This window comes from Homalodisca vitripennis, chromosome 4 (genome assembly GCF_021130785.1).
Source record: "Homalodisca vitripennis isolate AUS2020 chromosome 4, UT_GWSS_2.1, whole genome shotgun sequence".
Taxonomy (NCBI): domain Eukaryota; kingdom Metazoa; phylum Arthropoda; class Insecta; order Hemiptera; family Cicadellidae; genus Homalodisca; species Homalodisca vitripennis.
The window spans coordinates 65,884,419-65,906,715 of record NC_060210.1 but is presented as its reverse complement, the minus strand read 5'-3'; the positions used below and the strand labels follow the sequence as shown (position 1 = coordinate 65,906,715).

The 22,297-nt window shown below is 30.4% G+C and overlaps 1 protein-coding gene across 2 annotated transcripts in view; it reads right to left on the bottom strand.

The window, feature by feature from the left end:
• Positions 1 to 21,248, bottom strand: part of LOC124359429 (SH3 domain-containing kinase-binding protein 1-like) — a 59,708-nt gene extending 38,460 nt beyond the window's left edge. For both annotated transcript variants that reach the window (XM_046812165.1, XM_046812166.1), the window contains exons 1-6: positions 21,059 to 21,248; positions 20,776 to 20,948; positions 13,710 to 13,755; positions 12,926 to 13,062; positions 6,462 to 6,585; positions 352 to 426 (exon numbers count right to left, since the gene is read on the bottom strand). In XM_046812165.1, the coding sequence (XP_046668121.1) occupies positions 352 to 426; positions 6,462 to 6,585; positions 12,926 to 13,062; positions 13,710 to 13,755; positions 20,776 to 20,948; positions 21,059 to 21,062 (559 nt within the window). In that variant the 5' untranslated portion in view covers positions 21,063 to 21,248. The remainder of the gene's footprint in view (positions 1 to 351; positions 427 to 6,461; positions 6,586 to 12,925; positions 13,063 to 13,709; positions 13,756 to 20,775; positions 20,949 to 21,058) is intronic.
• Between the last annotated feature and the right edge of the window lie 1,049 nt (positions 21,249 to 22,297).

Sequence of the window (22,297 nt, the reverse complement as noted above, 5' to 3'; positions counted from 1 at the left end):
ATAAATAGCTTGAAATGTAACTTTATTATTTCAATGGTAAACGATGTTTAATGATTAAGGTTGATAGCAAATGTACTTTAACAAAAATAAAATATACAAATTGTATAAAACAAGTTGATATATAATTACCAAATAAGTAACTTGGTACATGGTAATTAAGTAACTTAATACATGGTTTTAACTTAGGAAACATTTGAATAATCAGTTTACGCTTTACAAATAAATTGGTTTCAAATATAAGTTAAGAGCAAATTTAATGATGCTAACAGTTGACATGAAAATAATTAGAAACAGCCCAAAGAATAATTAATGATCTTCAACAACATACAAAAGAAAACATTGTGTACTCACTAGGTTTAGGAGGAAGCTCAGGTACCTCAGAGTCTGCAGGGGTGGTCTCGTCATGGCTCATGTTGTGTGTTGTGGCTGTGGACAAATAAACCCAGTCACTTGTAGGGCTGCAGACACTTGCACTGCTTCAGGCGCAGTGTACCTACCTTCAAGGGGGGTTGGACTTGCTTATGCAATGACACTTACGGCTCATGTCATTCTTACCTTCTTATGTTGTTACTACCCGCTTATCTTGTATCTTAGACTATGTAACTTTCAAGTCATTTGTCAAATCAAATTTTGTGGAACTAATGTTTGGATGTAAAATAATGTATTCTTTCTTAAAGCCTTTTTTCTTCTAAAGAGTTTTTGTTATATCTGTGAGGACATATAAACTACTTGCTGAGATTTTATGTTTTACATTATGTAACAACAAATCTTGTTTACAGATTTGTGTGTTGAAACTAGTTGAGTTTCCATTCAACAAATAATCTCAATAAATTTATATAAATCACATTTTGTATTAAATTTGTCAATGTAACACAATTTTAAAATAGCAATTTGTTTATTAACACTTAGAGTTAACCACCACATCAAACAATTTCTTAACACATGTACTAAGTACTGAGTACATTCAACACATGTATTAATTAATTTCATAAATAGTTCAAAATTTACGTTCACTAATATATATTGCACATTAACTTCTTCATAGACAAACTAAAAAGAATACTTTTTTTAAGGTAACTGTGAGTTAATTAAATTTTTAATCAGTCACGTTAAAAACAACAAATACATTTTGCTCTACTGTATTAGGAGTGGTTGAAACACAAATCTTTAAACAGACAATTTAACCACATTCTTAGACAAATGTTTAAATTTTAATAAAATCGAAAATCATTTATATTTTACTTTGTTTAATATGTTTAAAACCATGAAATTACTAACAAAACACAACGTATCTATTTCAAAAGATCCATAATTAACACTCTCTCATGAAATAAATACTTTTTTGTAACTAACAAAAAAATAGACACTGGATTTTAAATGACCGGAGAAGACGACTATTCTGAGCAGAAGGCAGGTTTATAATGTTGACTATCAGTTTAATCTATAATGATACCCAAATGTTTTTTGTGTTCTACAAATAAATAACCTTTCCCTTATCAAACCAAATTTTTTATTCCGCCTACTAGTTTCGGGAGTGCTGTCCTATTTTCAAATCACACTGTCAAATTGACTCAATTCTTGCCCATGGCGGTCTAAAAATCAAAATTAAATTTCTATAAAACATGTATAGATTTCTGTATTCCTCTCCTCCTTCTTTAAACCTGTGGTTGATGATACTACAGATGTTCATCAGTACACATTGTTAACTGATAAATGTAGCCCAAGTGTCAGTCAACTTTTCACCTCTATTGCGCTCAATTTGCAACAACTTAGGTTGCACAGAATTAATCTGCATCAGTGTACTCCTCTATTTGAAGTTCAAATCTAACCACCTCTAATAATAATCTGAAAGCTATAACGTACACGGCTTACTAACGCGTTATTAACAAGTTTTACTGAATAAAAAAAAGCTGCATTGTAAACAAATTTTTTGGCAATAATTTGTTACGAAATTTATAATTTTTGTAATTAATACTAACTTTTTTATAAATGCTTCCAAATCAAAATCAACTTGTACTTTGATATATGCTTCAGAAACTTTAGGATGAAAACCCACTACCAATTAATAAGAAGTGTGTAACGCGAAAGTTAATATTAAAGTTTCAGGAGCATGAGCTATATATGAAATACACCCGATGAACAATCCTCTTCACCAGAATCATGTGGATATAGGTTTACCAACTAAATGAAACACAACCAAGGCACTGTTCGTCATTCAGAACATTCTAGGAGACTGGTGAATCAGTAGTCTCCTTTATGAGATAGAAGGAGTGCTATGTACAAAGACTATTTGACATGTGTCAATTTAAATCTTAACCCATTGTGGATCACTGACGAGCTGGGTTCGTCACGCAGCGGCCGGGTCTAACGGCAGGGTGACGAGCTCAGGTCGCAAAAGCGGTCTGCTTTTAAATTTCCCTCCAAATAGTTCTGTTAATGTCTGATAGATCGGGCGATCGTCTTCAGTTGTCTACTAAGAGTGTTTAACACAGTCTACGTTTAGAGTTTTCAAAAGTTGTATAAATATCCTACAGATCGCAGTTGTATGTCGAAGTTGAAAAATCATTCATATGAGTTTACCCTCTGCTTTTTAGCGTTTCTGATTGGGTGTTTTCCTCAGTTGTTATTATAATACTTTTGAGGTAGTGACACAACTAAACGACGCAGACGTACATGTTGGTGGGTTTAGTCTAGACAATGGCCCGGATGTTGCAATCGATTCGCCCGAGCCGCTTTATTTAGACTATGATTCAGACATCATCCCTGCCACGCCGTAACCTTGCTCGCGTGTTATCGTTCCTACATCACGGATACCCCAGCAGGCCCATGTTCCATCTGAATGAATACCTTCGCAGCTGAATTTTCTAGTAAACAATAGCGAGCGATATGATGTAGCGCACCATTGCTGTTCGTGCGGCCGCTGGCCGTGAATTAATTCGCACCCGCTGGTGCCCCGCGCGCCAAAACAATACGATCCGCAATGGGTTAATATCATATGTTTTTTTAGTTTTTGTAGTTAGTATTTCCTGAATGTATGCTTTTTTATTATTAAAATACAAGTGAGTGGTAATGTCTTCCATTCACTTATTTCATTAGTTAGAACTAACACATTTCTAATCTTATACATAAAATTTAAGGTTTTGAATGCAATTTTTATCAATGCTCAATAACCAACTGTAACATATTTAACAATTATTCTGTGCAGTTGAAAATCACATTATATATTTATAAACAATCAATTTTATTTCTTCTAATTTCAGTATATCAATTTTATAGCCACTGATAAAGCAGAGATTATTTTTTTATTTTACTTGATTAGCTAATCAATAAAAGCAATTACAGTGTAATTACACAATACAGGATAAAAAAAGTTTAAAATATTTAATGCCTGAGAAGTTTGGTTAACCAAGATTTGAATTCTACGAAGACAAGAAAAAAAGGAGAAGTGAAGAAAACTATCAAGAGTGTTAATATCAAAAGGTCAGAAGAGCAAAAACAAAAATAAACACAATTTCTGATATTCAAAATATTTTAAAACATTGTTTTGAAACACTAAGAAAAATAAAATAAATGGAATACCTAACACAAAAATATAATCTAAATTTTCTTGCAATATTTCAATGAGATAATAATGTGGCTAGTGTATATTTGCAAGTTTTATCTTGGCTTGAGGTGAACATTATGACATTTTATCTTTAAGTGCTCATGTTATCAAACCTCCTGTTTATCAATTATTAGTCCACAGAAGCAGTATCTCTCAACATACTGAACTAAGCCGGTTTCATCATTGGTTGGGAAAGACACAAATACTAATTCACGTTTATTTCCCCAGTCTTGGATACTAGACATGATGCAACGTTATCATCACAAAATTAATTTTCCACTTTAAATTAAGATCTAAATAAACATCCTACCTCCAACATTAAAGCTGCTTTTTTAAAGATACCCAAGCCAATTTTTCAGCAAAAACAAAGAACGTTAAGAGGTGGTTTTGTAAGTTTTCTAACATGTAGGAAGCTTATCAGAGATGTTTATGCTGGAGATGAAGAGAAGTGGGTTTGTAGTCAGGAAGGATGTGGTTGGAAATAATTCATTAAAACTTAATTTGTATAAAAGAACAACAGTTACCTATTACTTTAGTTTTGATTGTTTATATCTCAACTGTTAGTAACATTAGAGTTACATATCTGCATGTAGTGTAGTTGTGTATATATCTACCTTCACATTATGTAGTTTTTTGTACCATGATAGTACTTGTTACTAAGGTGGTAATTCATGTTTCATAAAATTGCATTTGTACTCTTTGTGTTGCTAAAGTTCATTCTAGACACACTGTACCACAGTAATAAAATAGTTTCAGAAATTCTACTTAAACATTACACAGAAATTAGACCACATAGACCTAGGTTAGAACTTGGCAAAACTCACTATGTTTTAAACACAATAGATTTCAATATACCTACAAAACTACACTAATTTTTCTATTACAACAATAAATCTTATATTGTGCAATGAAATCCAAAAATCACAACACACCTTCTCCAAGAATATTGCGTTCAATAAATTGGTGACTCACTGAGTTATAAAGCACAGGTTGGCTTTGTTTTGTAGAAACACCATAATTAAAATCCACAGCTAGTTTATTTGGGCCAATAGATGCAACTCTTCAGCTTGAATTGTATATATCATTTGAATAGATGACATAAATTACACAAACAAAATTCATAACAGTTTAGCACAGTCAAAAACTTACAATGGACAAGATTAAGTACTGATTTGAGCTTTCCAATGGTACAGTTTGGTTGGCCATCGTCTAAAAACCAATTAAGGTGTAATTCTTTTTAATTGTGTAAACCTCAACTAACGTAAACTCCTATGTTTGAAAACTTAATAAATAGTTTGTATTGCGATTATACAAATTACAAGGCTATGTAAGGCATATTATACATGAAATATCAAGTTCATTTTATTATCTTTAAAGTAATATGTATTACTTTGCATTTGGAATAGTATTTGACAATGAAATGTTGATTTGTAACAGACTACTAAAATGACTACATTGTATCTCCATGGCCATTTTAAGGTTAAAGTTATTGAGGATGGACGGTTTGAAAGGATAATAGGATTTTAGATATTTGCCATCGTTATATGTTACAAAAGGGTAATTCCATTTCAAATCAACCAACGATAATATAATTTTGGATCTTGACCTCTGAGGTGTTGTGGTTTTTTTTATAGAAGTTGTACCTACCAAAACTAGTTAAAAAACAACATTTTACATTTTTATGCCTTTTGGTTTTTGAGTGACAGCCTTTTAAAAACCCACAAAAAAGCAGTTTTTGGTTATGTTTCAGTATTTTTTAAACATCATACCTAAAAAACCATCAAAGCTAAAGAACTCAAATATGTGGTATTCTTTTCCATTTGAAATGCTCTTTAATTTCATATATCATATGACTATTTTTTGTATATTTAAAATTTTTTGGAACCCTCAAAAATGGTTTTAAAAAGATATCACTCAAAACAAAAGGCATAAAAATGTAAAATGTTGTATTTAAATAGTTTTGGTAGGTACAACTTCTATACAAAAATCATCAGGAGGTCAAGGTCCGAAATTATTTTATCATTGGTTGATTTGAAATGGAATGACCCAAAATGTATAATGTTTATGTGTAAAATTGTTTATAGACCTGAGGAAGAGGGTAGATTTCAATCCTTGAAATGTACTGTTATACATTTTATAACATATAATGATGGGAAATGTTCTAAATCATATTATACTATGGTTTATTAACACATATAATTAATTTGCAAAATAATTTTATACTATCTATAATACAATTTTCTGTTTGTTCTTCCTGTTAAATAATGAATAAAAATGTTTTTAACTGAATTGAATTGCTATTGACTCATGTTTCTAAATGATGTCAAATTAAAGTTGACAGATGAAATCTTTCTAGAGATTGCTACATAATTCATTCCTATTTTAGTTCATTACATTAGGTTTCACAGTAGTGTTAAAATAATAAAACTCACTTCCAGTGAGCTAGGGAGGGTACTACAACGCAAGAGTACACTGAAATCAAACCTTGTAACAGAGTTTTAACATTGATATTCCACACTTTTTCTTTTTACTCTATGAATAAAAATGCATGTTGAAATCTCAAATGATTCGATTCAGTTTGTTTACAAATGTATTTATTCTGATATTTTCTTGTGCTATCATGGTTACCCATGAGACCAATGTAAAAATATTTGCAAATGCTCAGCCAAATCCCATGGATTGACGCACCAACATTAAACTCGGTGAGTGTTACTAATATATAAATAAACTATCATGTAAAATTTCAAGTCTGTACGTCAGTTTCTTTTTGAGATATTGTTTAGACAGGGAGAAATGACATTTTTCCAGTCCCACAAGGCTTTGTTAAAGCTCAGCCAATAATAAATCAGTCTCTTACCATTTGATTGTTTGGTTGAATCAGAATCCAAACTGCTTCTTGAAGTTTTCCGATGCGATGCTTCTTTAGTCTCAGTGGCATCTTCAAAAACTTCGGCAACAAAATTTGAAGGGAATACTCCTACCTGGAACATAATTATTTTATATGACCAACCATAAAATTTCTAGTAGATGTTTGTTTTCCATCCATGCAGATTTAAAAAAATTAAACACAATTCCAAGAGTGGTTTTTAAAGTCTGAATAAAGATGAAAAGTAAATAATTGTTTGGAATAAACCATGTTTTATATTAAGTATACAAAAATAAGGAGGTTACCCAGAAATTAACATACATACATTTGGGCCTAGCTTAGCAGTGGGTGGGGCTAGAGATACTAGAGATGTCATCTAGGGTTAAAAACATGTCTTATGCTCAGTATGCATCGAGCTGTGATAGATTGTTCTAATTTTCTCACTGTGACTACGTAAAATGTGCGTTGCAATTTTATCCCGCCACTTGTAATAAGATTTCTTTTGGCAAAAACTGCAGATTGATTGAAATCCATTGCCAACTTTGTAACATTCATGGCAATGAAATAAGTGAAAGCAGAGTGAGGCAGTGATATAATGATTTAGAAAATGATTGAACCAATGTGCAGTGGTTGGCCTAGCCTGTTTACTGAATACTTGTTGAAGAAAATCAATGAAAAAAATCGTAAATTCCTTGTTTCACAAATACTTTTAAGACATTTCTTCCAAATTCCATACAGTCTAGTTCATAAAAAGTTTTGTGAAGAAGCTTGTTTACTAAAAGTTTTGTGCAAGGTGGACTCCAAAACTCCTTGCAAAGAGCACAAAAATCAAAGGCTTTCAAAGATTTTGATAAACATGGTAATGAATTTATCAATCATATTGTACCTAGACACACACACACACACACACACACACACACACACACGCACGCACGCATGCACGCACACACATGTATATATATATATATATATATATATATATATATATATATATATATATATACATATATAATCATTTATCTTCAACTGGATGTAAGTTATAACAAATTTAAGTTTTGGATTTTGGCTTATTCAATCTGTGTTACATTTAAGAGTAATAAATCTCTGTATAATCTTATTTGTGCATTATTAACCCTCTAATGCAGAGTGTGTACATAATATTTGTTGGGGCAACAATTTATTTGGGACACCAGGTGAATACTACAAAAATATGAGTGTAGTAACGTGTTAATATTATTGTGAAATAAAATCTGCAATTATGTATATTGTCCCTTTACAACTGTTACGTTTGCCTTCTACAATGTTGTGCAAAACAAGTAGATCTAATTGTACTATGACTACTATAAATGAATACAACATTTTCCAATATAATAATCTACACACAAGTAGATCCAAGTTTTAACATTTTTATGAAGTACACTGAGTTACATTAATATATTGAAAAGGGTTTTAATTATTCTCATAGTATTATGACACCTCCAAATCTATACTCTATTTGATAAAATGTCAAATAGTTTTCAAAAATTACAGAATATATCCAAATTTGCCAAGTAATAAAGTGATGTGCACTAATAAGACAAGTTTTAATTTGAGTTTTCGAAGACACTGAAATGGGGGTTTAAAAAGTGATTTGTTTACTTCAATATTCTACCAATACACAACAAGACTAAAATTGTTTGAAATCACTATTATTTCTCAACAATCATTTACTCAATGACTTTATTTTAAAAAAATGCACATTAACGTACATAAAATAGTGTTAAATTGTCCAAAATTTAAACTAATTTTAAATGTGCATAATTAAATTTTAAAACATTGCACATTGAAATAGTCGTTGAAAGAATAAAAGGCCAATTTTTAAACCCAAATAAGCATACACATTCACAAGCAAAACTTTGATTTATAATCACTAATTTTCACATGTCTTTTACATTCTAAGAATTTAATTTGGTATTATAAAAAATTGTTCTTAATAAATCTACATACAATGGAAACACTCTAAATATACATAAAGTAACTGAAAGTATTTACAATTAAAAATATTGACAGCAAAATAATAAACCAAAGAACCAATACCATGTAAAATATAATTTAAAATGAAGACAACTCTTTCAATTATTGATTGTTGCACTGATATTAAACACATAGCTTTTTATTTAAGATACCAATTAAATAAATTCTGTTACTGTTAAAATAAAATGTATATTAGAACACAAAAAGGGTTAAAAGTAAATTTTAGTGTTGAATAGATTTTTATAATATTTAATAGATGATTTTTTTAACAAACAGTAGGCATATAGCTCCACAGAAGTCACACTGTTTAGCCCTGGATTAAACTCAACTGTTTGATTAATTGAGCAAACAAGGAACAATTATCAAGTTGTTCTCAGTTGTAATCTGAATAAGACTGGTGACATCATCTACTGGGAGATGGTGTGAGTCACCTACTGACTCAATGTAGGTGGGTCCAGCCACTATGACTGGGTGTACGTCTCACCCATAGTATTTGTAAATAATCTGTCTAGGAGAGTTTCAGATTGTTCCTTCTTAATTTTAGAATAACCCCCACCAGAAGTTGTGTTTTAAAATTCATGCCTAAAATTCAGTGCAATTTAGACATTTAACAACTTGAAATACACACAAATAAAATTATTATGTTAATATAATTATACATTTACTTATAAACACATAATAAAAAATATATTATTACTATGTACTAGAACAGACAAGAACAAATTTAGAAGCATTAAAACATGAAATTTTAATTTGTAATTTAAATCTGTCAATATCTCAAATTCTTTTAGCCAAACCTCCTATTTTTAATAAGAATAAAACCAATTTTTAAATTATCTGGAGGTCAATAAATACTTAATTTATTCCCATTTGGATCAACATCAGTCAAGTTATTATATTAGAAACACACACATATTATCTATGTTCAGCTGTAATTAAGGTACTCATTCTACAGTTTATATAATACGCATACATAAGAATAAGTTCTTTACACGTGATGCTTACTCAATCAGTCAACTAATGTAAATCAACAATTCTGGCACCAGTGGAAAGAAATTCCTCAAGGTTAACCAGAGAATGAAGCCATCAGGAAGCAACAAGGTTAAAGGTCAGAAAATGCTGGTTGCTGCTGCTTGCAGAAAGATTTCTAGAAACTTTCACAACTCTACATGGCTGACATACTGCAGAATCAATGTTGTTTTCATACAGTATAGTAAATAAAATGATACTGTAATCCAAAACAATTAATGCAAGAGTAGCAGAACAATTAGCAGATGGCTTTTATTTTATTATTGCAGACAGCCATCTGCAATCTGTGTTTAGTTTTGTAATTGGCGTATTGCCGTGAATAAATAAATAAATAAATAAATAAATTATTAAGACACCAACGATTGCTCAATCTGTTGATACAGTACTCATGCTTATATCTCTTTAATGTGATAAGAATTTTAAAGTCCATGTTATTATTCAGAAAATGAAATTAAGTTATAATCAAAGTACTTTGAACTTCTTTTTTTGTAATTTTTTGCAGCTTATTTGTTTTTTCATCAATAATTTACTATTTGTCTTTATACTTTTATTAAATATTCAGAATCAATAGAAATATACTATTTCAATTATATAATGGGAAATATTTTTCAGAGTCATTTATATGAAGATTTGTAAACATTTTCAAACACAATTAAAAGCCTATATAAAAATATTAGGTTTTCCCAAATATTTTACTAAAGGTTAAAAATAACCTAAACATGTCTGGTATTTTATAAATATCTTGTACAAAGTATATTTTACGAAAATATTTTTATTTTAAGCCAGGACACTAAAAGGTTTAAACTCAATTGATTGTTAGTTTTAATTTTAAGAAATGGTTTGATTGTTAGGAAATGTTAAACAAAGGCATTACATTAAATGTTTTTAGTTTATAGGAAAATTTTAAAATGTTGAAGATGGAGCTTATATTGGCTACAGTTAACTTATTACATTTAAACACAAAAAAACCAATATTTAATACATTTATTTTTGTGAGGCTTTTCGGTAGCAAGGCCATATATTTTTTGTGATGTGTCTGACAAAGATAGCCTTGCTATCGAAAGGCCTCACAAAAATAGAAGGATTAAATATTGGTTTTTTTGTGTTTAAATGTAATAAGGAAACTTTTAATTTCCATTTTGGAGTACCCAACACCAAAACAGTTGTAATAATGTTTATGTGTGTAAAAATGTATTAATAAACTTTATGTTGAAAGACAGACATCTTAAAAATATAAGATGTCCAATAGTTTCAATTAAGTTGGAGCAAAATGCAAAATTTGTAGAATAAAAATATTTGAGTTTGATATTAATTAACGAACAATGATGAGCAAGTAGATAAAGAAAACCTTCATTCAGCACTATTGCAAGTGTCACATGGGCACTGATAAGGCATGCTACGCTGCATATCAGAACTGTTATTAGCTTATAAGAATGATATTATTTACAATATACCTTACAACGTACATTCCTGTTATACATGAATAACAGTATACTTAGTTAAGCCTCTATGCATTCAAAATGCTACTCATTTGCATTATATTTTTTCTCACTTAAAAATATGCAGATATCGAATTACTATTAAAACATATTATTCTGTGTATCTGTTTTGTTCAAAATACGATCACACTAAAATATATTTTCTTATTTCCCCTGTACTGTAGTACACACAAAAAGTGATTTTGTTGGGAATAAAACTTTATTGGTTTTTACAATCAAATTTTACTCAATTTGGAAGACATGAAAAGTTAATACCACACATAAAATAACTTTAAAATATATGAAACAAAACCCCAATTCATATTCTTAGTAGTAAAAAAAATAATGCAGATGTGAGAGAAAAGGTGGTACATTACTTTTCTCTGTGCTTTCCAGTTTTCAATACAATACTAGCAGTTTGCAATACTACCTGTGGTTTTGCATAAAAATATTTTTGCACCTTTATGAGCACCTCTGGTTTGAGTGAGTTTTATTTTAGACACCATTATTGTGTTAGCTTTCTTCCTTCGATTAAGAAAAGTGTATATTTATGATGATTATAATTTACTCTGATTTTAGTATTTTTGTTCTACAGCTGATTTTGCCTCTTTCCTGATCAAGAAAATATATATCACAGATTAGATAAGTCCACTCACTACTTTCAAAACTGAACTATGATGACTTTCATATCAGTCTTTAAATTTATGGTAAAAGTTTGATAGTAACATTGTGTTTTAGATCTAATACTTGTACAGTTAAAACTACATTAACAATGACACTACACAATTTGTTTCTTTATAAGCTGAAAAATATTGTTAATGTTAAATTTAGAGCTGGAAATGGTACATTCGTTCAAAAGCACAGTCCAGTGAACTTTCATCTAGCATAGTTCTTGCAGACTGCTTCAAAGGAAGTTTTATTAAAATGTAATTAAAATATGTTGTTTACTAAAATAGTTGATTACATTTGACAGCTCTTTAAAATAATATTTGACAACTTTAGAGACGATGATGGCATTTTTTGCTAATTAAAAGACCAGTGGGGTTTATCCCTGAGGGGTTTTTGAAATAAGAATAGACCTATATTCATCCCAGGGTTCATAAGAATGCCCATGTAAAATTTCAGTACAATCAGTTGAATAGTTTATGCGTGAAAGTAAAACAAACAAACAAAGGCACATTTATTATATAATTAGTATTGGGATATAATGCATAAAATTAGTTGGTAATGTACCAAAACATAATAAAACACAGACATAATAAGACAGCTATCATCTTAACCAGTTACTGAATTATTTTAAGTTTAGAAACCAGCTAAGTAGGAAATTATATGGAAACAGTATGAAACAGAAAGTTTCAAATTAATGCAGCTGTTTAAACCTATATTCAATTCATTATATTTCAGTAGAGTAAAAATGTACCACCATTTACTATTCCAAATAGAAGATCACTAAACTTCTAAAATCACCGGAGGTTAAATTAAGAAAGAATAATGACTTATTACTCTAAGAAGATCAATTATCTCATGTATAAGAAGTAGCATATTAAAAACGTATCTACACAATTTTAAACAAAAAGAAATAATCATACTGGACCCACCCTATTTGTAGACATTTAATTTATTATATTATGCCAATTTTTAATTATGTACTCTAGACATTTTGATGTGTTATTATTGGTGAAGTTTTAATCTTTTGAATCTTTCAAATAATTACTTCAACAAATTGTCCATTGGAACATTTTTGAATGTGTTGAGGAATGTGAAATGTAATGTAGAAGTGGACTGAATTTTTCCTCATGTATTTAAGACCATATTTTATTATGTTACATTCTAGAGTTTCATAACTAAGATAAACATTCCCTATAAATCATTATTTCAGAAATTTTCTAGTTGGGTATCGTTAGTCAAATGTTATCCATTTTGAATTGTACTGACCTGTGCATTGAGTTTGCCTTTCCACCAACCCTCCTCCACCTCTGAGAGGATGTCGATGACATCGCCCACCTGCAGCTCCAGTTCATCATCGTTGGCTGGCTGGTAACTAAACAGCACCCGACATCGGCGGCCAGACACTGTGCAAGATAACACAGCAAAGTTTTCAACAAGTAAACATGGCTGCACATTAAATCACACAAAAGTAGACATATACATTTATCAAGGTCTTTCTTTTGTTCAATTTAATGAATCCCACAATCTAATCACAATTTTTTTAATGCTGAAAACAATTTTTAATCTTTTAAACAAGTTTTCCTTAAAAATCGCTTGTATCTAGATTTCTCATATTTGTATTAAAATCTAAATATTCTTTTATGTGGATCTAATTAATTCACAAAAAAAACCAAGTACGTACTGTTGAACAACACCATAGGCTTGCCACGAAAATCTTTTATTTCTGTATTTTTAAAGAAAGCACACAAATGGCCCACATAAGGAAGACGTATCTTACTGCTAATTCTAGTGTTAATATTAAGATGTTTGAACTCCAATAAAACATAAATAAGAAATAATTCTTCAAATATAGCATTTCGTTCAGGAAACTAATACAACCTTAATCAATGCATGAACAAGATTTTTTGACGATGGTGAGAAAACACCACAAACTCCCTCAATGACATTGATTGATAATTATCTTTATGTGGGCAGTTAGAACAATGTAAGCTTTACATTTAACCAGCTGTAACTATTTATAATTACTGACAGTATTGTGATAGCAACTCACCTGGTCTTAAAGTTACATCCATCTTTGGGTTGGCAGGATCCAGCATCTGCAACACAGGCCCGTCACATTACACAACAGCAGACAATGAACTATGTTATGCATGACAATTGACAACTGTCGAGCTGATCCTAATACAAGGCGTGCTGTGGATTTGCATTCGTTAAAATATTAGAATACAATAACTTAGCTTTTTTCTATTCGTTACTAATTATCAATACAAATTAGTTTTAAAATCAATACTGTATATGTGCAGTTTACTTGCATAAGCCACTAGGCTACTACAAAAAAAAAATACAGTTCCATCTAGTTACTACACCGAATTGATTAAAGTTTAGTCCAATATGGAAAAAATCAGTAAAACCATCATTTCACAATAACTCCAAGAATATAAAATATTATAATGAGCTTAATGTTTATATTTTTATAATTATTTTCACTCATGACAAAAAACAAAAAATGTGGAACACACAAGGATTTGCTAGATAATTTGCTGTTTTGATATAGAAAAACAATTATGTAAGTCGTATATCTTTATTATGTACAAATATATTTTAGTGGTATTCCGCAGAAAGATTTGTAAAACATTAAATACTAAAATCTACGTCAAATTAAAGGCAGACACATTAACTGCTGGAAAATAGAAGCATCTTGATGGCAATTATTCAGTCAAATACCTGCCCATTTTAGCTAATACAATTTCCAATATGCTAACTAGAACAACTAAATTTTAGTTTATCTGCTTATCATTCAAGATTATAGTATTGCTATAAAATTATAAGCTAACAAAGAGTAATTTTTGTTGCACTAAAAAAATCTTTAAATTTAAATTTTTTAATAGAACTGCTTTAAAATCCAATAATTTTAACAAATTACAAATATTAAATACTTTACTAAAGGGTTAAAATCATTGTGAGTTAAAACATCAATTTTAAATCATCAAATATTAATTCCAGGTATAAAATTATGTCAAATAAAGCATCATAAGGCTCTACTGGCTCCGTTTCTGTTTCTAGTGTGCTTGAATGATATGCCACCCACATAATGGGTACTAAAATGTTTCCTGATGATATTTCTATTGAAACAATCTATCTATTCATACAATTCAGAATTTGAGTGATAAAGTTCCAGAATAGTTTAATGCAAATTTAGTTCTGAATAGAAGTAAATCAGTTATTGTGCATTTCAAAACAAATAATCAAAACCTACAAAAAATATCGGTAGAACGCACTTTGTGATTATTATCTGTTAGTACCAAATACTTTAATGACGGTATATTGTGCTTCTATGTTTCCTTATTTGACTTATGAAAATTAAAATCAAAGTTAAACAGTTATTTATGCTCTTAAACCCAGGGAATCATAAAAATCATTTCAAATAAAAAATGTTTACTTCTCGTCAATTCATACGTTATTTAAGTTGTATGTAGGCTATTCACAAATATCCAAATTTAACAAGACAACTTTACATAGCAACACTATTACACCAGATATAGAGACAATTTTATTCATCCAATTCATAACCTTGCAGCTTTTAAAATAAGGCCTTAAAATTTTGTCTAGACAATCTTTTAACGACTTTTGAACAGACATAAAATGCACCAATGCACTTAATTTTCATTTCAATTAAATTTTTATAGTAATTGTACAGGGTTCGGAAAAAAAACCTCCTCGGTTTGAGCAAGCCACTGCATGTGTTGTAGTGGGGGTAGAGATGTGGAGGGGGTATTGTTCCGTAGCGGCGTACATGCCATTTTCAGTGTTTGAAAACCAACTGGCCGACCTCGTACTGCAATAACACCGGAGAATGTGACGCGAGTGAAAACATCCATCCAACAGTCTCCAAAGCGTTCAGCGGTTAAACATGCAGCTAGCTGCTCTGGGATTGTCAGAAAGGAGTGTAAGGAGAATTCTGCATAAGGAACTTCATCTGCATCCCTACAAAATAATGGTTGCCCAAAACTTGTCTGAAGAAGATTATGAAACTCGCAGGGCTGCATGTTATGACATTTTGCAAAACATTCCCCCAAATGCTGTCTTCATTTCTTCTGATGAAGCCCACTTCCACTTGTGTGGAACTGTTAACAAACAGAATTTCTGCTACTGAGCTGCAGAAAATCCTAAGGAACTCCACCAACAACCACTACACAGCCCAAAAGTCACAGTTTGGTGCGCCGTTGCGAAATTTGGTGTGTGGGGACCGTACTTTTTTAAAGAAGATGGACAAACAGTAAAGGTCAATGCCAATCGCTATTGTCACATGATAGAGACATTTTTCCGACCCAAGATCAACCAGTTTGTTTTAGACCATGAGGAAGAAGAAGTTTGGTTCCAACAGGACGGAGCCACAGCTCACACTGCTCGGCGGTCCATGGAAATGTTAAGAGAGTTGTTCCCTGGACGTCTTGTTTCTTTAAGAGGAGACATTTCCTGGCCCCCAAGGTCACCCGACTTATCATCTTGTGATTTCTTTCTGTGGGGCTACCTAAAGGCTGAAGTGTACAAACATCGTCCCAGAACTCTGCAAGAACTAAAATATGCCATTAGGCAGGAAGTGGCAGCCATTCCAAGGGAAGTTACACGAAGAACTATGGAAAACTTCAGGGAAAGACTTCGTGAATGTCTTAACAATGGGGGACATCATATATTCAAAACCAAGTAAAGTGTACTAAGTGATGTAAAATGGCATCATATAGGGTATTCACAAATATAAGTAATTGTTCTGTATGTTTCTTATTCTTTTTGCAAATGCCTATTGAAATCAGGGAGGTTTTTTTGCCGGACCCTGTATATGGGTCATAGGGTTACAGGCACATTCAGAAGAGTATGACAGTAATTTAGTATATGTGTGTATTTAGGTGCATCTTGAATGTGGTTATATTATTTTTAAAATATAAACAGTATATTATTTACTAATAATAAAATATTGATTCATGAAACTTGGTCTATTTTACTTTTAGTTTCATCATTTATAAAGTCATAGATTTTTATTAAGTCAAAAACTCTGTGTATTCACTAAAACAGTTTTATTTATCTTAAACCCCTTACACAAAAAATGTGACTTTATATATTACAAATCAAAAAGCAAAATAAACAAAATTGTATAAATCATTATCTTATTTTTCTACAAATAACATAACCATAATTAAGATCCATCGAAAGACACACATTTTAAATTATTGTCCTAGTCTCCTTAATACACCTACGAATGATTTATGATAATGGGTCACTTTATTTGTTCCTAACAAGAGGTTCATATAAATATGAGTGGACAGCTTTAAAAAATGGATAAAACATTTCAATTTTAAAGTAGGTTTATGTTACAACTAGCTGTTTCCCGCGGCTTTGCACGGTTTTCGTAAGCTTTGCCCCTGTGTAAGAGCATTTCTGGTTCAAGTAAATTATATTTCCATCGCCAATGTAGAGTTTGCTTTGATGTCCTTTATTATAAAGTGGTCTAACACTCAACCTTTAAGTTCAACCAGAATCTTATTTTAAAGACAAATATACATCATAACTTAGCGCCTTCAAATAGTATTTGGCAGTTAAATATACGTAACTGCCTTGCAATTGCAGTTTATAATATGCAGGCGATTTGAAAACTTTTATCTTTTGCAGCGCCGTCTTGTGACGAGTTACATCAATGGGCATAGCACATAAACCTTCTCAGCGGAAAAATACATATACATACAAATTTTCATAATGATCGGCCACATAGTTCACGATTCCATAAAGGACAAACACACAAACATACATTTTTATATATATAGATAGATAGATATATTAAAATAGTTTCAAATACTACTATATTCTTGGGGGTTGTTGAGGAAAAGATTATTAAAAACATGTTATTTTCTTAATTTATACAATATAGTTTTCTTAAGTCATGTGTAAATAAAAATCATGTCATTCACTGAAGCTATAATGCATAAACTGTAAACATTACATACTTTTACCTTTAGCTGTTAATTGTTATTATTTCAGCCAGATTACAGAAGTGCTCAAATTCCTACCTTCCACAAGTGTAATTTCATGTGAAGTGATAAAAAATTCCTTCTTTTTCTGTATTGAAGGAAGTTACCTTAAAATGTTATGAATGTAACATAATAATATTCTCCACACCCAAAATTGATTGCACCACCTTAAATTAACTTCTGTTACTTTTAACGATTGTCCTGATTTGTTTATTGTAATTGCAGAGCAAATATTACCAGGGAATCAGCCATAACCTGTGGTACTCATTTTAAAAAATTACTTAAAAACATATTACACCTGTTTGTTTTGGTATTCATGTGTGAAATATTAAAAAAAAAAAACAGTGTAGATGCCCCTAAATTTAGATACAATTAAATTAAATATGTTTTACATGTCGCTTTAGGCCTTTATGTTACAAATAAGATTGTTCCAAGGAAATTTAGTAATTTTTCTACAAACATATTCTGAATATTTGAGTTATGAATTTTGTACTTATTATCAGTAAGCTATTTCTAAATCATGATATTTATTAGTCAAAGGAACAATACTTTTTTATAATTCTATCACGTGATATAATGTATATACATTATACAGAATACACATTATAAAAACGGAAATTGTTGGAACCAATGTTAGTAACAACTGTAAAACATACACCAAAAACTTGTAGAATTCTTTATTTAAATTTTATTAAGGTTTGTTTAGTTATTTTTAGCCAATAATATAAAAATCAAGTAGATTTAAGTTTTTGTTTGATATTTCTGTGTGACATACCAACAAATATTCTAGATTGCTATCCCCACTCAATATCAAAGAAAACTAAATTAAATTTATATTGTTTTATAATCCTTCAAGACCGTAAATTTCTTAGAAGTGGCATCCCTTGGATAAAACAGCACTTCATAATATTTTCCACATGAATGTAAAACGAACGCTGCAAGTAGCTAAACTACTCTAAAAAATAGATTACAATAAGTACTTTTTTTAATGGATTCTGCCATCTTCACATGACTCCAGAATTTGCATTCATTTTAATTCAGAAACATAGTCAAATAAAATTAGAGGTAAAAATATATTTTCTTAAATTCTGAATCCAAAAATCCATTCACTCTTTGATTGTTATCCTGATATTTTTAAAATATTGTTCCACGAAATTCTGAATCTATTTGTAGATATTTACACTGTTTACTTAGATGCTTATTTCTTGTAGCAGTAGCATCTTGCAAGTCTTTTTATATTGTGTGAATCTCTAAATTACTCTCTAATGATAATTATTATTAAACAAATTTCTTTCACTATATACACACAACATATTGGCCTTTAAAAATTTGAATCAAGTCATTATTTCACTTAGGCTAGTGTTTATTTTCTTTACCTAAATATAAGTTTATAGTACTTTTAGTCTTTAATAATTATACATCTAGAAATGAATATTACGTTCATTTTTACATTTATGTAAATTAAATATATAATATCTGTTAAAAATTACAGTGAGCGTCATGGTAGGATTTGAATCAGTCAGTGGTCATGGTCCTGGATAATGTGTTATTGTTGTGGTGTCACTTTTGACCTTACACATTCAGATTGTGGATTCAGATGATATTAAAATAATGCTAGTAAGAAAGGTTTTTGTAAAATATGAACACAAACTTAATTTAGGCCTATCTTGAGTAAAAAACTTTTAAATTTATATTTAATTGAACATTTTGCATCACACAGATCTAGGGTTCAAACAGAGATTGAGACAGTGATACTCTAGTTAGACCTATTGACAATAGCATTTGATAATCTGGTTATTGTTATTAATATCAATTATCTAAGGGAATCTCTTGCAAAATCTACCCTAATTAATTTTGTTCAACATTTTATTTGATCGTTTTGGTGATCTAATAATATAAAACTATAGCAGGCTCTACTGGTTTCCATTTTTATTGTGTAAATGTAAATAGCCTATATAATAAGACCTCCAATATCTAGATCATTGTGGCACTAGCAATCCCGATAATATAAAGTAAATTTAAAAGAAACAGAACAGTTAAATGTAATAATAAACATGGCGGTGCCAAGCATCACCCTGTATGTTTACAGTAATGCAGTATAATAGGTGGCCACCAAAATAATTGTAGCAGTGAACTATGTTATCAACTAAATACTTCAACTATATTAAATCAAAAACATTTTACTTATAATAGTTTACAATAATTACCTAGTTATTGCTTGATTTTTCTAATGTAAACAATATTGTTTAAAATTAATAAATCAAACAAAGTAATACAATCTATGTGGTAATTAAGTGGCAATATGACATGCAATGAAAATGAACAAATGGAAATTTGTTTCAAGCTGTAGGGCATGTTTATTCTTTAATGTAGTAAGAAGTAGGCTACTTAAGCAAGTTAAACTGCTTTGTTTGCTACATTTTAATAAATACACTTTGGATAGTTTTTAATTGATCATTAAATTAAAAAACCTAGCTAAATTATACTATAATAATTTGAGATAGGCCTACCTATAACATAATTTAGTTTGACATTTAATTTTTCATTGTTAGTAGGCTAGTTTAGATAGTCAGAAGTATCAATGAGTTGATTTTTATAGTGGCTATTCATTCCACTGCAGCCCGGGCGTAACTAGCAGTACACAGCTGCTCATAATATTCCCCAATAGAGTGTGTAGGCTCGTGTAACATATACTTTACGCTCAAGGTCTTTTGCACCTAACAATGCTCCACGACTTGCTATTACACAAAGCAATTAATTGTTTGTTACACAATTTCACAATTGATATATTATTAGTAATCACGCTACAAGTATCGTTTTGCACTAGGCCTATCTAACCTAAAAATATATACCCTATTCTGTAGTACTGAACTTTAATACATAGGTTGTCATTCCGAGAAACGTGACCGAAAGTTCTGAATATCAAGGCTCAGATACAAGAATGATTATACTACACACATACATTGGCAGAAGATATTAAATTTATAAGATCTAGCCTAGCTGTTAGGTTAAAAGTTCAACTAGAAAGATCACCATTAAATAAGTTTTATTATCAGAACTGATCTTATTATAACATTTAAAAATATTATAACAAACCTTTACAAAATTTTCAGGAAACATTCCTCTTTTTCCAGTCTTGGCATGGGTTCCTTCCCACCAACCACCTGGTTGCTTTCTGATATCATTGATAAAGTCTCCTTTCTTAATTGTTAATTCATCAGATTCTTGTGCTTTATATTCGAATTCAACCACTGCCTCTATACGTTCGGCTGAAAATGAGACAAAAATTAATTTATCTCAAGCAAATTAATCTTTCAAAGATCTGAACAAGGTACGATATTTTTTGTAACCTACTTTTAGAAAAGGGGTCAATACTTACCCATTTGTCTTGGATAACGAAAATATGTTCAATGAGTGAAACATTAGAGATATTGAAGGGAATTATTGATATCTAAATCATAAATAATTACTCCGAGATTGACATGCAACCTGACAGCCCAACCCCCAAGATTACATGAAAACACGAAGACGTCAAAACAACACAGTGATAGTTGTAGCAGCACTATAGACCATACGTCTACTGAACATTTTTTATTACTATGCCTTATAAATTACCTTTTGTGTTTGACACAAAAATTTGACAGAGTATAATCATATGTAACAGTTATATACCATAATTTAAGAGAACATCTCTAAACAACTAAATTTATTAATCAATAATGTTATAAGAAAGCTATATAAATATACGACTTACAGTACAGAGCTACTTTATTGAAGAGAACAATAGTACCTTATCAAAAAGTAGGTACCAAATCTGTTTTTAAGATAACATAAAGATAAGGTTCTTTGCATAAGAAACGTACAATAAATATCCCTTGTCGTCAAAATCATAATAGATACATACAATGTCCGTTATCAAACTATATAAACAACATGCTTTCTTAGTTCTCAAATACTATAAACATGCTCTCTACCAAAACAATTAATACAATATTATGAGTCTAACTATAAAGATATACGTAGTTATAATGCTAATATTTAACACGGTGCTGCTACTTGGGTCTTATACACGTTACTTTATTACTTTATTTCACTGATTTGTATATTTTCTTCGTGTAGATCATGTTACAAGTACCTTTATGAAGCTTCCATGTAACTCTAAAATGTTCCATAAAGCTTAAAGAGTTAACATTTTATGTGGTGTAAACAAATAACATTTAAAAGTGTTAGATGCAATTGTACCTATATTGCCGAAAATCTCTCTGGTAAAATAGAGCGAAACTCTTCTCAGATTTTCTAATAGTTCGCGAATAGGACTTTGTGATGAAGACATAAAAAACTTTAGATTAAATGCTATAGTGTTTATGTAGTTAAACTACCTATATATTTATGTAATTGGCAGAGCGTTAGCGAAACCTATCTCTCGAGGGTCTGGCAAATGTGATTTCTGTCTGTATGTATGTCTGCATATCTGCCTGTCCGCCTGCACGATAACTAGAAAACGAGCTGACATATATATTTTAAATCTTGCATGAAGCTTGCTTTCTATATAGGCAACATTGAGTTCGATGATAGCATATGACACCCCATGGGATTTAGCTGAGCGCTAGCGTATATT